Genomic DNA, 14,608 nt, shown 5'->3' with positions numbered 1-14,608 from the left:
TCTATATGAGTGAGTATATACCGTGTGTGTCTTTTTGCTTCTGGGACAACTCACTCAGGATGATCCTTTCCAGGTCCCACCATTTACCTGCAAATTTCATGATTTCCTTATTTTTCATTGCTGGGGCATGCAAGCTGAAAGGGGGGAGGGGGGAGGGTGGGACCGGGAGGGGAGGTGGGAAGGGCTAATGGGGGGGATACAAAATGAATAAAGTGTAATAAAAAAAAGTAAAAACAACAACAACAAGGAAATCATGAAATTTGTAGGCAAATGGTGGGATCTAGAAAAGATCATCCTGAGTGAGGTATCTCAGAAGCAGAAAGACACATATACTCACTTATAAGTGGATATTAGACATATAATATAAATATATTAAATCTGTACACCTAAAGAATCTAAGCAAGAAGGAGGACCTTGGGTAAGATGATCAAGTCTCACTCATAAAGACAAATGGGATGGACATTGGAAGAAGGAGAAAACAGGAAACAGGACAGGAGCCTACCACAGAGGGCCTCTGAATGATGCTACTCAGCAGTGTAACAAAGCAGATGCTGAGACTCATGACCAAACTTTGGGCAGAGTGCAGTGAATCTTAGGAAAGAAGGGGGAGCTAGTAAGACTCGGAGAGGAAAGGAGCTCCACAAAGAGAGCAATAGAACCAAAAATTCTGGGCACAGGGGTCTTTTCTGAGACGGATACTCCAACCAAGGACCATTCATGGATATTACCTAGAATCCCTGCTCAGATGTAGCCCATGGCAGCTCATTGTCCAAGTGGGTTTCCTAGTAGGGGGAGCATGGACCATCTCTGACATGAATTCAGTGGCTGGCTCTTTAATCACCTCTCCCTAAGGGAGGAGCAGCCTTGCAAGGCCACAGAGGAGGACAATGCCACAAGTCCTGATCAGAACTGATGAGCTAGGGTCAGATGGAAGGGGAAGAGGACCTCCCTTATCAGTGGACTTGGATAGGGACATGGGAGGAGATGAGCGAGGAAGGGAGAGTGGAATGGGGAAGGAATGAGGGAGGGGGCTACAGCTGAGATACAAAATGAATAAACTAATTATATATAAAAATAAAAATTTAATTAAAAAATAATAATGTTGATTGGTTTTACTTTAAAAGTTGTACATACATGATGACATAATTCTGATTATTTAAGTATGCACTATAATCTACACTTATCTTTTGTCGTTTTCCCCTTTTATTTTTCATTTGTCTATTAGTTGAGATTTGTTAAATTGGGAAAATATGGGCCGCCATTTAAGGCTTTGATGCGTATCCTTGGTAACACATTGGTGGCCCTGAAAGACTTGGTTCTGCTGCTGTTCATATTCGTTTACTTCTCTGCTGTGTTCGGCATGAACCTGTTTGGTCAAAGTTACAAAGACTGTGTCTGCCGCATAGACCAAGACTGTCAACTCCCACGCTGGCACATGAGTGACTTCTTCCATGCCTACATGAACGTTTTCAGGATGCTCTGTGGAGAGTGGATAGACACATTATGGGACTGTATGGAGGTCGCTGGATTGTCTTGGTGTATTCCTTTTTACATGATGGTTATTTTAATTGGAAATTTATTGGTAAGTATCGATTTTCTTTGTATTTTTCTTAACAAAACACCTGGTATACTATATATATATTTGTATGGGATGGGTTAATGAGATCCAGTAATCTGTAGCTTGATTTCCAAAACAGTGGGTATTTGATTATTATCAATTGAAGGACAATTGGTCCAATTTAAGCCATGCAGTAACTGAGAAATACATACTGGATTTGAAGTTTTATCCCCAAAGAATGTGTGTATTTTTATTATAATAGTATTAAAGTACATATAGCTTAATGAAATTAACATTTCTTTCTTATTATTGCATGTGTGATTTCTATTGGCTAGCACTAGGTCATAATACTGTTAGTCAGCTTTGAAATCATTAGACCTGCAGTTTCCAATTCCATACAGGTATATGGAAACATAATTCACCTTGTAACTCTATTTGCAAAAGATTTATTCGTCCATTAAAATTTAAAAAAACACTTAAATGCAACACTGGCTGTCAACCTGCCTGCACACTGGCATTACCTGGGGAATGGTTAATGGTGTACTTATTTCAAGAATCCATGTCTAGAGATTCTGATGTTATTGATATGTGGATTTGTCATTAGACAGTGATTTTTTTAATTCTCACTTGACCAGACAGCATAGCAATGATTACATACCAATATGTATTTGAGTATTTTACATTGTATAAAGAAGAAAGCTTTTTACTTTTCAATTTCTTTAGTATTGAACTACTATCAAATGAATTGAATAAGGACTCTTTTCTGCTTCTAGACAATGATATGGAATAAAAACTTTAAAACAAATTTCTCACAGAACAAGAAGGGACTTGATATTTTCTTTGTCATATGCCTTGAAGATCAATTGTATCCCAAAAGACTTTTAGAAAAACAATAATCTAAAAGTATTATGCATATATAATTGAAAACAGAATTAAAAACTGGTTTCCTATAAATTAAACAGCCTTGATTATATTTCTCATTGATAATAAAGTCAAAATATATACTATTGTTGCACTGAAATAATTTATATACAATGATTTTAAATTAGTTTTGTATAACTTGTCTGCATCCATTTACTGTGAGACAATATTTTATGTAATGACTGTTTCCTTGGCTTAAAAAGTATGTGACGCTCAGTGTCATGGGTAAGTCACTGGAGGGTTGATTTGGAGGGTCTTTGCACGTCTTCCCAGGACTGGGCTCAACTGAGAACAGTTTTACTATAGGCATTTGTTAGTAGAGTGCTTTCCAGTACTTGTAATGCTATCTCTTTCTGAGTTTGCATTTGTTCTCTCATTTGAGAATGCCTGGCTCCATGATGAAGTACGTTTCGGGCATAAGACAAACTAGAGTAGCCTTAGGATTTGAAATCTATAAGCCTTACTTTTTCACCAAGGAAACAGAAATAAATCAAACTGCATGGGGCAGGGTGAACTTAAAATTAGTGGTTTAGTGGAGTGGTAAAATTCCTGCTAGCAGTCAAATGTCCTCATGTGCGGTTTCTAGCATCAAAACAAAACAGCTGCAACAGCAGCCCACAGAACAACAAAACAGAGTTCTGTCCCCCTAATCGGCTAGCATGGCACCTGACAGTGAGCACTGTGATGCAGTTGTTGAGTTTTCATGTCTCAGAATGGAATTTTTAGAGGCTTGCTTTTATCATATAAAATGAAATAAGCGAGATACATTAAGTGCAATTTTTTTTTCTTTTCTTTTCTTGAGATACTTTACCTCTTTGTGGCATTGGTGAGCTCATTCAGTTCATATGATGCTACAATGGAAGTGAGCAAAGAAGCCATAAACATTCAACTTGCCATGTCCAGGATAAAGGCAGGAATAAACTGTGTGCTTATGAAAATATTGTGCAAAAAAAGGACTGTTGCTACAGAAACAACAGACCAAAGGTGTGATGCAAGCATTAAAGAGAATATTTCTGTCCCCACTCTTTCTGAAGTGAGTGACACACAAACATTTCTCAAATATAAGGAAAAGAGCAGTGGCACAGAGAAAACTCCAGTGACTGAATCTGAGAGCCAGTCACTGATTGCTAGTCCCAGTGCCTCAGAAACTGTGCCAATTGCTTCAGGAGAATCTGATATAGAAAATCTGGATAACAAGGAGACTCGGAGCAAGTCTGGGAATGGAGACAGTAAAGAGGTAAGGTGTTCTATTATATTCATTATTAAGTATGGATTTGTGGGTTTTTTTTTTCAAACAATTAAATCAACATTGAAGTTATACAGTTAAATTGTTCATCTGAACCTAACTCTACCTTCCATAACTACTGGATTTTGTAGAGGAATTTCAGTCCCGCAATATGCTGCTCTGGCCAGGGATCACATCCAAAGAACTTCTAGGTCAGTGTGATCAGGCTAGAATGCGCACACCTTTAATCCCTCTGGCTGGAATCCTGCCCTTAGTACATACCATTGAGGTGAAATTAGAAGGAAGTAGTCATGTTTGAAACTGACATCTAATTGAGGGGCAAAGTGATGAATCAGAGAATGATTTGACAGAATGAGTCAGAGATAAGATATGCACAACTCTCACAAGAACAGGATGGGAAAGAGAAGCTATTTAAGAGCAGCACAGGGAGAAAGAGTGAGTCAGTTGGGAGTCAGTGCAGTTGAGAGCAGGCAGTGGAAACGAGTTGAGTTCACTTCAGTCCAGTCAGTGGAGTTCAGTAAGTAGAGTGGAGTTGAATTTGGGCTGTTCAGTGCAGGGCAGCCAGTTGAAGCCAGAGAATGAGGAGCCAGAAGATTTGAATAAATTGCTAGACTGCTAATTAAATCAAGGACAACCAAGTGAAAAATCAGAAGCTCTGAGAAGCCAGTTTGAATCAGTCAGCTTGGAGAGAAATTTGAGCTAGAGTAGTTGAGTATAACCAGCCAGTCAGAGTTCAGAAAGAGCTTGAAAGGATTAACTTCTTCAGCAGTAAGTCTCAGAGAAAACAATTACATCGGGTGAATAAAAGTAAATATTACAAGATTTCATGGTTTTGACCAAACTACTTAAATGTCCAAGTTTTTGTTTCCTCATATGAAAATGAAGAAATATTTCTTTTGGAGGGAATAAGTAAGAAAATTATCATAGTATCACAGAGAATTTGCCTACAATAAAGTAATTCTGGAGATATTAGATGGTATAATTCTAACATTCTATAAATTAATAAGCAAGACAATTTTCAGTGAAGAAAAACATATTTAAGACTCCTAAGTTTGTAAAATAGATGTGTATAATTAAGAGATTCAAATTCCTTGTGCATTATCATCTTCAAGAGGTGAAAATTGCTTAGAAGAGGGCACAATTATCTTGCTTGCTAAGACTAAAAGTCTAGTCCAGTAATTTCTACCATTTATAAAAAAAATATAAGAAAAAAAGTATAGAAAGATGAAGGGAATTCCTATTCCTTCCTAAGTCTACACATTTTCTTCTCTGAAGACTTGGCTCCTGTGCAGCTCTAGATAAATCTGCTGTTTACCATAGTAAACTGAACCAGGTATCCCTTAGAAAATCTTGATAATATAATTAGAAGGTCTAGAGCACAAAATATGGAGTAAAATAACTGTCATATGAAAGTAAAATAACTGTAAATATTGGATTTCAGAATCTGTCAATAATAAATTGTGCTTATTTTAGGCCTTTATTTGTATTTTCCATTATGTAATGTTTAATTATGTATTTAATCAGACCTTTTGTCAGTTATGTAGTACAAGAATATTTAATGTGTATTGGCCTAAAAAATATAACAAATGAAGCATGGAAAATAGACTAATTTCAGAAATACATTTTCTATTTTTATACATCTATCCTTCCATTAAAATACTTATGTGTTTATATAAGACTGAGCACACTACATACCAGATTGTAAAAATTAAAATAAAATATAGTACTCTATCAAAATCAATGACACTTATCCATGACACTTAGGAAATTACCAAAAATAAAATAAAATTATAATTGATATTTTGAGCTAGCTGTAATAAAGTAAAGCTACTGAAAGATCTTATCTACAGTGCATTACAAGTGTTTCATCATATCTATAGCATAGTACAAGGGTTTGTCTAAATAATACTTTTCTGCCCACTTTGTTTCTTTGTTCAAGCGACACATTTTACTGAGATGATAACTGGCCATATAAAAACTAAGGCAAAGAAAACTTTCCATTATACTGATAGTACACAAGAACAAAAAGAATGACCAAATATTGATAAGGTCCTTTTCCAAACCCTAACTAAATAATCCTGAATTAGTAAAAATTTTATATACTTGTATTTGATTTGTCTTAATTAGGAAATATTTTCTGGTGCTATTGACTTATGGGATCCTGGTAAATTTAAAGGATGGTATGTTTGTTCCCATCTCAAAATAAGGTATCAACTTGAAGCATTTGCCACATGGTTAAAGCAATCAGCTCCTTAACTCAGCAGCCTTGAGCTTCAGTTATGGGTGACTGGAAAGAAAGATCTCTGTCTGTCCCCAGGATCTTCCTGTATAGCTTGTCCACTCACCCCATTCTGTCTTCTGTCCTGGTCCTCTCTCTCTCTCTCTCTCTCTCTCTCTCTCTCTCTCTCTCTCTCTCTGTGTGTGTGTGTGTGTGTGTGTGTGTTTTCTTTTCACATCATAATAACCTCATGTCCAACGCTGAAAAGCACAAAACAGTCTGGGCTGGATTAAACATTTATATTGAAATTCATTGTCTCCTCAACATTAAAATGAATTAGTGTGATGTTTGTCTAATTAAAACAACACATATGTGGCTCCTGTGAAATGCCTTAAAATTCAAAACCCAATTATATCAATAAACCATGAGTAAAATTATTTTTTAGGTAACCTTTGATTTTCAGTTATCATTTCAAACTAATTTAAAAAGCAAATCTACTTACACAAAATGCATATCATTTCAGTATCAGCCCCCAAACTTCCTTGAAGTCTTTTAACTTTAGTATTATTCCTGTATAACATGTTTACTTCTGAAAATTGGACAAACCTACAATAATCAAGTTAAAATTTGGCTATAATTTTTTTGTTGTTGGGGATGTATTTTTCTTCTAGAAAATGAAGCAATCTAGTTCATCTGAATGCAGCACGGTTGACATTGCTATCTCTGAAGAAGAAGAAATGGTCTATGAACATGAAAAGTCAAAGCTCCACAAAAATGGCAAGTAGTAATTTTATTCAAAGGTAGACCAAATTTCTTTGAATTTAGATATTGCTATAGTATCCACCTTTTACATTCATTGTAGACAGGTTGCAAACATTGAAAAGTGTACATATTCACACACCTATAACCTAACAGATACAAAAACCATCAAGGGAAAAAGTCATCTTTTTCCCAGCATTTTATTTTTTTATTTATTATAATTTATTCATTTTGGTATCCCAGCTGTAGCCCCTTTTCTCATCCCCTCCTAATACCACCCTCCCTTCCTCTAATCCTCACCTGGCCCTCCACCAGTCCACTGATAGGGGCGGTTCTCTTCCCCTTTTATCTGATCCTAGCCTGTCAGGTCTCCTCAGGAGTGGCTGCATTGTCCTCCTCTGTGGACTGGCAAGGCTGCCCACCTCAATAGGAGGTGATCGAAGAGCCAGCCACTGAGTTCATGTCAAAGAGAGCTTCTGTTCCCCTTACTAGGGTACCCACTTGGAGACTGGGCTGCCATGGGCTTCATCTGAGCAGGGGGTCTAGGTCCTCTCCATGCATGGACCTTAGTTGTAGTATCATTCTCTGTAGGGCCCCTGTGCCCAGATATTTTGGTTCTGTTGCTCTCTTGTGGAACTCCTGTCCTCTCCAGGTCTTACTATCTCCTACTTCTTTCATAAGATTCCCTGCACTCTGCCCAAAGTTTGGCTATTAGTCTCAGCACCTGTTTCGATATCCTGAAGGGTAAAGTCTTTCAGAGGCCTTTAGTGGTAGGCTCCTGTCTTATTCCATTTTCTCCCTCTCCCAAAAAGTCGTCTTTGGGAAAAGAGGATAAGTGTGTTTGGTACAGTCTAATGAGGTAGTTACAAAGCTATCTCTGGAACCAATAACTTGATTTCACCTTTCTGTCTACTGTCCATTTATTCTTCTTCTCATTGCCTTCTAATCTAAATAGTGATAAACTTCATATGGTATTTTAAAAGATTAGTGTGTATGTTTATGTGTAGGTAAGCATTTGTGTGTGCAATCCTAGAAGATAATCTTTTCCAAAGAATTGGAATACTCAGTGATGCCATCAATGTTTTCATCACCCTAACTTATTGACTCAGCCTATAGAGATAGTGACTGACATAGTGGATACAGAAGAAAACTGAGTGTTTGTGATTAGTGGAGTAATATTGATACCATTTTCTCAAACACACTTTCATAATATAAGTGTTAAGAATGTATCTAAAGTTCTTATTTAATTGCAGATGTGTAGTTAAGGCAACTGAATACATTATACTAGAGCAAAAAAGTGTAGTTAAACCCACACTAGACTGTATATATTACAAGCAAAATACTTTTAATTTGCATTAAGTCAATTTAATTTCCTATGTACTTTATAGGAAAATAAAGCATATTTACATATTTATTTATATATATATTAGTAAATATACAATATGCAAATTCAGTAATTCCTTTAGCATCCTAGGTATAATATATAACATATACTTCTCAGTGATTTATAAATCAAATTGGTTTCCTAGCAAGATTAATAAATTACTACAGATTTGAACTTTGGAAATTAGTGAATAATCATCACATTATTAACTGCCTCCCAAAAAGCCCAATTGGTAGGTTTAAAATAAGAATATTGTTTGGCTGAAAAGATGACTCTGATGATAAAGTTCTTGCTACACAATCCAGTTAGACCAAAATTTAGGTCGCAAGCATGCTCTTCACAGCCAAGTCTGGTAGTGCTTGTCTGTAATCTCCATGTTGATGAAGCAGAGGTGGATCCAGGAAGCCAGCAGGCCAGCCAGCCTAGTGGAAATGCTGAGTTCCAAGTTCAGTGAATGACCTGTGTCAAACCACAGATGTAGAAGCAACTGAGGAAGACAGCCCTGAATCAGCTTCACAAGCTCCCACATGGGCAAGTGCATACTCCACGTGCCTCACACGTGTGTGCATGCACACACACACACTCACACACACACACAAATATTTCAGCATTCAAGGGCATTATCCATCTAAGGAAAAGGCAGAAATATTTTCTGTTTTTTAGTAAAGAAGCATATTCTGAAAAATACACTAAAAAATGTGAAAACGTTCTTTTAACTTTGTACCACACTCACACCTATTTCTTCAGACCCCAATAATCATCCACTTACCGAGCTACAGGTTAGTTTATGTTAACGCTCTCTGACAAGGCATGCTTTACAGCTGCGCACACTCACCCCATGAGCACCTGGATGCCTGTCTCTTTAAACTGTCTCACTGAAGTTTCCCATTCCTGTGCTGCCTAAGAGTCAGTTTCAAGGAAATGCAGTTGACTTATTATTACATGGGTTCATATAAGTCATTTGCGTCTGAAATGATCATACCAATTATTCAAAATGTGATTCACAAGTTATCACATTTGTGTGCACCTTTGAGAGTAGCGTTGACAAACTGGTTTCATTCGCATTAGTTCTCTTATCTCTAGGGTAGAAGTACATTCTGTTATCTCCACCTTCTGTGGTACATTTGTTCCTCTTCCAACACCCACAGGTTCAGTTCTCGTCTCTTCACTGATCACACACCACTGAGCAGGGGTAAAAAGTCAAATGTGTGTAAATCACAGAGCATCTGTACCAGAATCAGTAAATAAGTCATCGTCAATGCAGCTAAAGTTGAGATGTTTATCCTTTTGTATGTTTCCTAGATGGTTACCTCTAACAGTTTCATTCTTGGCAGGTTATGAACGAAAATCTTCACTTGGTCAACTCAGTAGAGAATCCAGGAATGGAAAGATTTGGAAGAACATAAGGAAAACTTGCTGCAAGATAGTAGAGAACAGCTGGTTTGAATGTTTCATCGGCCTGGTCACTCTGCTCAGCACAGGCACTCTGGTGAGCTCGCAGCCTCAGGAAATGTCATGCGAAAATCGGCCGTAAGACTAGCAATTCAGATTGTCGCTATGCCAGATGGCTTTGCCCAGAACACTTAATATAGCAGATTTCATTTTTTTCTTTGCAATCTGTTAGCACTAGAAACTATGTCACACTTTACTAGAATCGTTGTATATAGATGATTCTCTGTTAAATGTAATATCAGTATTATTTAAGATATATGAATTTGATAAATTTTATATTTCTAATATGTACAGGTATTTAATATTGATGTTAAATTTAAGTATCAAAGTTAAATATACAGTCATTTCAAAATGTACACACTGTAATGTGAAAAGGAAGTGAAATAGATACTTGATTCTATTGCACTTAATGAAGTTTTATTCATTATTAAATTTACAGGGTTTATACTCACTCATAAGTGGATATTAGATATATAAATAGGATAAACACACCAAAATCTGTACACCTAAAGAAACTAATCAAGAAGGAGGACTCTGGCTAAGTTGCTCAATTCCCATTCAGAAAAGCAAAGAGGATAGACATCAGAAGAAGGAGAAAGCAAGGAACAGGTCAGGAGCCTACCACAGAGGGCCTCTGAAAGGCTCTAACCTGCAGGGTATCAGAGCAGATGCTGAGATTCATAGCCAAACTTTGGGCAGAGTGCAGGGAATCGTATGAAAGAAGGGGGAGATAGTAAGACATGGAAATGACAGGAGCTCCACAAGAAGAGCAACAAAACCAAAAAATCTGAGCACAGGGGTCTTTTCTGAGCCTGATACTCCAACAAAGAGCCATTCATAGAGATAACCTAGAACCTCTGCATAGATTAGCCCATGGCAGTTCAGTGTCCAAGTTTGTACAACCTGCTATTGCCAACACATAGCAATTTGTGAAATTCACTCACTTTCCATTATGAAATGTCTTTCTTTATTTTTAGTTTTGTGCCTCATCAAATTTGAAGTCAAATTTGATTCCATATAAATCAGAGTTCCAAGAATTTTTTTTATATTAACATTTCAAATTTTAATTCCAGGCTCTTGAAGATATATATATTGATCAGCGAAAAACCATTAAAATATTACTGGAATATGCGGACATGATATTTGCTTACATCTTCATTCTGGAGATGCTTCTCAAGTGGGTGGCTTATGGCTTTAAAGCCTATTTCTCTAACAACTGGTACAAGCTGGACTTCCTGGTTGTTATCGTACGTATTTCAAAGAACACCTTAAAGTACTACTTACCTTTTAACACTCTTACCCTTCATCTTCTTATTCCTCCTTTTTCCCTCCATACAACCTCCACACCAACATCTCATTTCCTACATTACCATATCTGTAATGTTTAATGTTTATTCGTATCCTGTCGCTCCACAACTTGAATTCAGTTTTAGATTATTGTAATAATTCAGCCATGAAATTACTGATAACAGAAGTTTATTGAACAATATCATGAAAATATCACTAAAAATATTTAAATACTGTTGACCTGACATTTAAATAATGTATCTACAATTTGTATGTTTATTTTCATAAACAGCCTCCAGAGTGTCAGGGTTTATCATATGGATTATCGGGTAGACTTTATATTGACATTCGTGTTCTGGCCAAGGTGCAGCTTCTATTATTCTATGCACAGAAACCAAAGTTAAAAATAAAAACTGAACGACAGTACTGATAATATCTGATAGGCTAGGGTCAGATGGAAGGGGAGGAGAACCTCTCCTAACAGTGGACTGGGAAAGGGGCATGGGAGGAAGGGAGGGCAGGATTGGTAGGGGATGAGGGTGGGGGCTACAGCTGGAATACAAAGTGAATAAATTGTAATAAATAAAAAATTTTATTAAAAATAGCACATTCAAACCAAAAAAAAAAAAAGTGAATGTCAGCTAATGAACTTCTCTTTGTGGAACCCTATAAAAAACAGTTTATCCTCCTCAGGCCAAAAGTTAACTCTTTAAAATTAAAAGTCTCTCTTGGCAGCCTGGTGGTGGTGCAAGTCCCAGAATGTGGGAAGCAGAGGCAGGTGGATCTTTGTGACTTCAAGGTCACCTGGCCTAGAGAGCTAGTTCTAGGACAGCCAGGGCTACACAAAGAAACCCTATCTCAAAAAGAAACAAAGTCTTCATCCTAAGTGAGGTAACCCAGAAGCAGAAAGACACATATGTTATACACTCACTTATAAGTGAATATTAGCCATATAATATAGGATAAACATACTAAAATCTACAGTCCTTAAAAAGCTAAACAACAAGTAGGACTCTGGCTAAAATGCTCAATCCCCATTCAGAAAGACAAAGAGGACAGGCATCAGAAGAAGGAGAAAACAGGGAATGAGTCAGGAGTGTACCACAGAGGGCCTCTGAAAGGCTCTGAGAGGGTATCAAAGCAGATGCTGAGACTTATGGCCAACCTTTGGGCAGAGTGCAGGGAATCTTATGAAATAAGGGGGAGATAGTAAGACAGGAGCTCCACAAAGAGAGCAATAGAACCAAAAAATCTGGGCCCAGGGGTCTTTTTTTGAGACTGATACTCTAGCAAAGGACCATTCATGAAGATAACCTAGAACCCCTGCACATATGTAGCCCATAGCAGTTCAGAGTCCAAGTGGGTACCCTAGTAATGGGAACAGGGCCTGTCTCTGACATGAACTGATTGGCCTGCTCTTTGATCACCTCCCCCTGAAGGGGGAGCAGCCTTACCAGGCCACAGAGGAAGATAATGCAGCCACTCCTGATAAGACCTAATAAACTAGGAGCAGAAGGATGGAAAGGAAGACCTCTGTTATCAGTGGACTTGGGGAGGGGCATGGGTGGAGAACGGGAAGGGAGGGAGGGATTGGGAGGGGAGGAAGGAGGGAGCTACAGGGGAGATAAAGAGTGAATAAAGTATAATTAATAAAAATTAAAAAGAAAGAAAACGAAGTCTCCAAGACCCTACATTATGTGATGAGCTCGCCTTCCTTCCTTCTTCTCAACCACCCCTATTCTTTCCTCCTGCCATCTCTGTAGCTGATCTACCAGCACTGGATTTTTGAAGTGCTTCAAATTAGCCAATATGATTTCCATCCTATTTCCTTGGTACTCCCTCCCATTGAAATTTTACAATGAAGTGAAACTGTTGAAGTTCCGTCATTGTTTGCTTCCTAATTAAAGCTACAACCAGCACAGTATTTTCTCTGTCATTTTTCTTCACCTCCTTAGTGCCTGTGACTATTATGTATTTATCCAATTATTTATATTTTGTCTTCCCACACTTGAAGATAATCTCTATTAGGCAGAAATTTTCTGAATAATATTCTTTCCTCCTTTATCGCCTATGCCATCTAGGCATATCATATAGGTAATAATGTTTACCCAACGAATAGATGCCTGGCTATGTTACGAACAACTATGTAGGCTTTTCTGTATATCATCAATGACTTGCAGCAGGTGACCCCTGTGTTCCGAGTCAGTTCTTACCATTAGTTTTTGACTCCACAGAGACCCAACAGTACATCACACCTCTGCTCAATGCTCTTTGCGTCTACATCCCTGTATGCTGATGTAGGCAACCCTGTGATTCTGATGCTACCTCAACACCATCTTTATAGGACAGAACTAAGAACAAAAATAGTTTCTCTGTGTTGACCTGGAAATGTAGGAATCACAGAGATATAATAAAAGTTTAATCATAGCTGTACACATCTTTTTCAGTTCTAAATAACATATAGTAAGCTCTGACAATTTTATGGATATAAATTTACTTGACAATTACTTAAATATAGATTATACTTTTTAAATATATAATTGTTAAAATTAAATTAGTATATTTATATCTGGCTTCTGAATTCTTTTATTATATGTTGCCTTATTATATATCGGTAAATATGTAAATATATTCTATGACTTGTTTTAATGAATACATTTTCATTGCTGTATTACAAGTTATCTTACTTCAGATTAAAAACAGTGTAAATATTGATCATGTGGAATATCAGATTCATACATCCTTATAAAAGAATATTATTTATTTCTAGAAATTATTAGTTTTGTCTTTTATAAAATTATTTTACAAAATTATTTTCTTACGGTTTAAATATATATTTAAGTGCTTCAAGGGTTGAATGGCGGGTTTAGATATTGTGTTTTTTTATTACAAGCACAAAGTTTGTGATCGTATTAACTTTTTTTTTATTTGTGCAGGTGTTTTGTCTTAGCTTAATAGGCAAAACTCGAGAAGATCTGAACACCCTTGCCTCCGTGAAGTTCCTTCGAGGACTCAGAGTTCTCTCTCAGTTTGAAAGAATGAAGGTAGGACAGAAGGTTGAGAACTCAACTGTGGGTTTTCAGTTAGGACCACCAAACTTCTGTGAATCAACAAGGTGCATCGCTGCTTTTACGGGGTATTTTTACATAAACAAATAAATATTCCAGTACCTATGAATAAAGAAGCGCTGTCAGTCCCATCTTAAAACACTTTGGAACCTATTGCTCATAAGATACAAAAACTAGGCCAAGTGCATTCTCTTTCTCTGTACCCAGGCAAGGTAGCCCTGCCAGGGGGAAGTGATCAGAGAGCAGGCAACAGGGTCCATGTCAGAGACAGAGGGAGGGAGCATGGGAATGGGAGAGGATGAGGGAGGGGGCTATGATCAGGATGTGAAATGAATAAATAAAATTTTTTAAAGATACGAAAATTAACAAAATAAGTAAAGAGGATAAAAGCTGAGAGATTGATGCAGTTTCAGTAACAATATATTTCTAACCCTATATATACACATTTGTATTATATTTGTATAATTGTGCTACATTGTATATATGATATCTACTATATACATCTGTGATATGTATATAATGTGTGTATAATGAGCAGGGGAAAACTTCATTCCATTTATTAACTATTTTAGCATTTCAATTAATTGTATATTAATTTTAGAAATGTAGTTTGATTATGTTGACCCACACTTCCCTTTATCTTCCCCTAAACCAACCCCCATCTTTCTATATCTCCCACTGATATTACATCAACTTTTTCTCTTTTATTTAATAA

The 14,608-nt window shown here is 36.9% G+C and overlaps 1 protein-coding gene across 1 annotated transcript in view; it reads left to right on the top strand.

The window, feature by feature from the left end:
• The window catches only part of Scn7a (sodium voltage-gated channel alpha subunit 7), an 82,220-nt gene that overhangs the window by 54,549 nt on the left and 13,063 nt on the right, over positions 1-14,608 (top strand). The window contains exons 14-19 of the mRNA XM_021657463.2: positions 1,226-1,582; positions 3,282-3,716; positions 6,615-6,720; positions 9,421-9,575; positions 10,612-10,785; positions 13,762-13,869. Coding sequence (XP_021513138.1) covers positions 1,226-1,582; positions 3,282-3,716; positions 6,615-6,720; positions 9,421-9,575; positions 10,612-10,785; positions 13,762-13,869 — 1,335 coding nt within the window. The remainder of the gene's footprint in view (positions 1-1,225; positions 1,583-3,281; positions 3,717-6,614; positions 6,721-9,420; positions 9,576-10,611; positions 10,786-13,761; positions 13,870-14,608) is intronic.

This window comes from Meriones unguiculatus, chromosome 8 (genome assembly GCF_030254825.1).
Source record: "Meriones unguiculatus strain TT.TT164.6M chromosome 8, Bangor_MerUng_6.1, whole genome shotgun sequence".
Classification (NCBI taxonomy): Eukaryota; Metazoa; Chordata; class Mammalia; order Rodentia; family Muridae; genus Meriones; species Meriones unguiculatus.
Note: the sequence above shows the minus strand (reverse complement) of the source record. Positions and strands in the feature narration are given on the sequence as shown.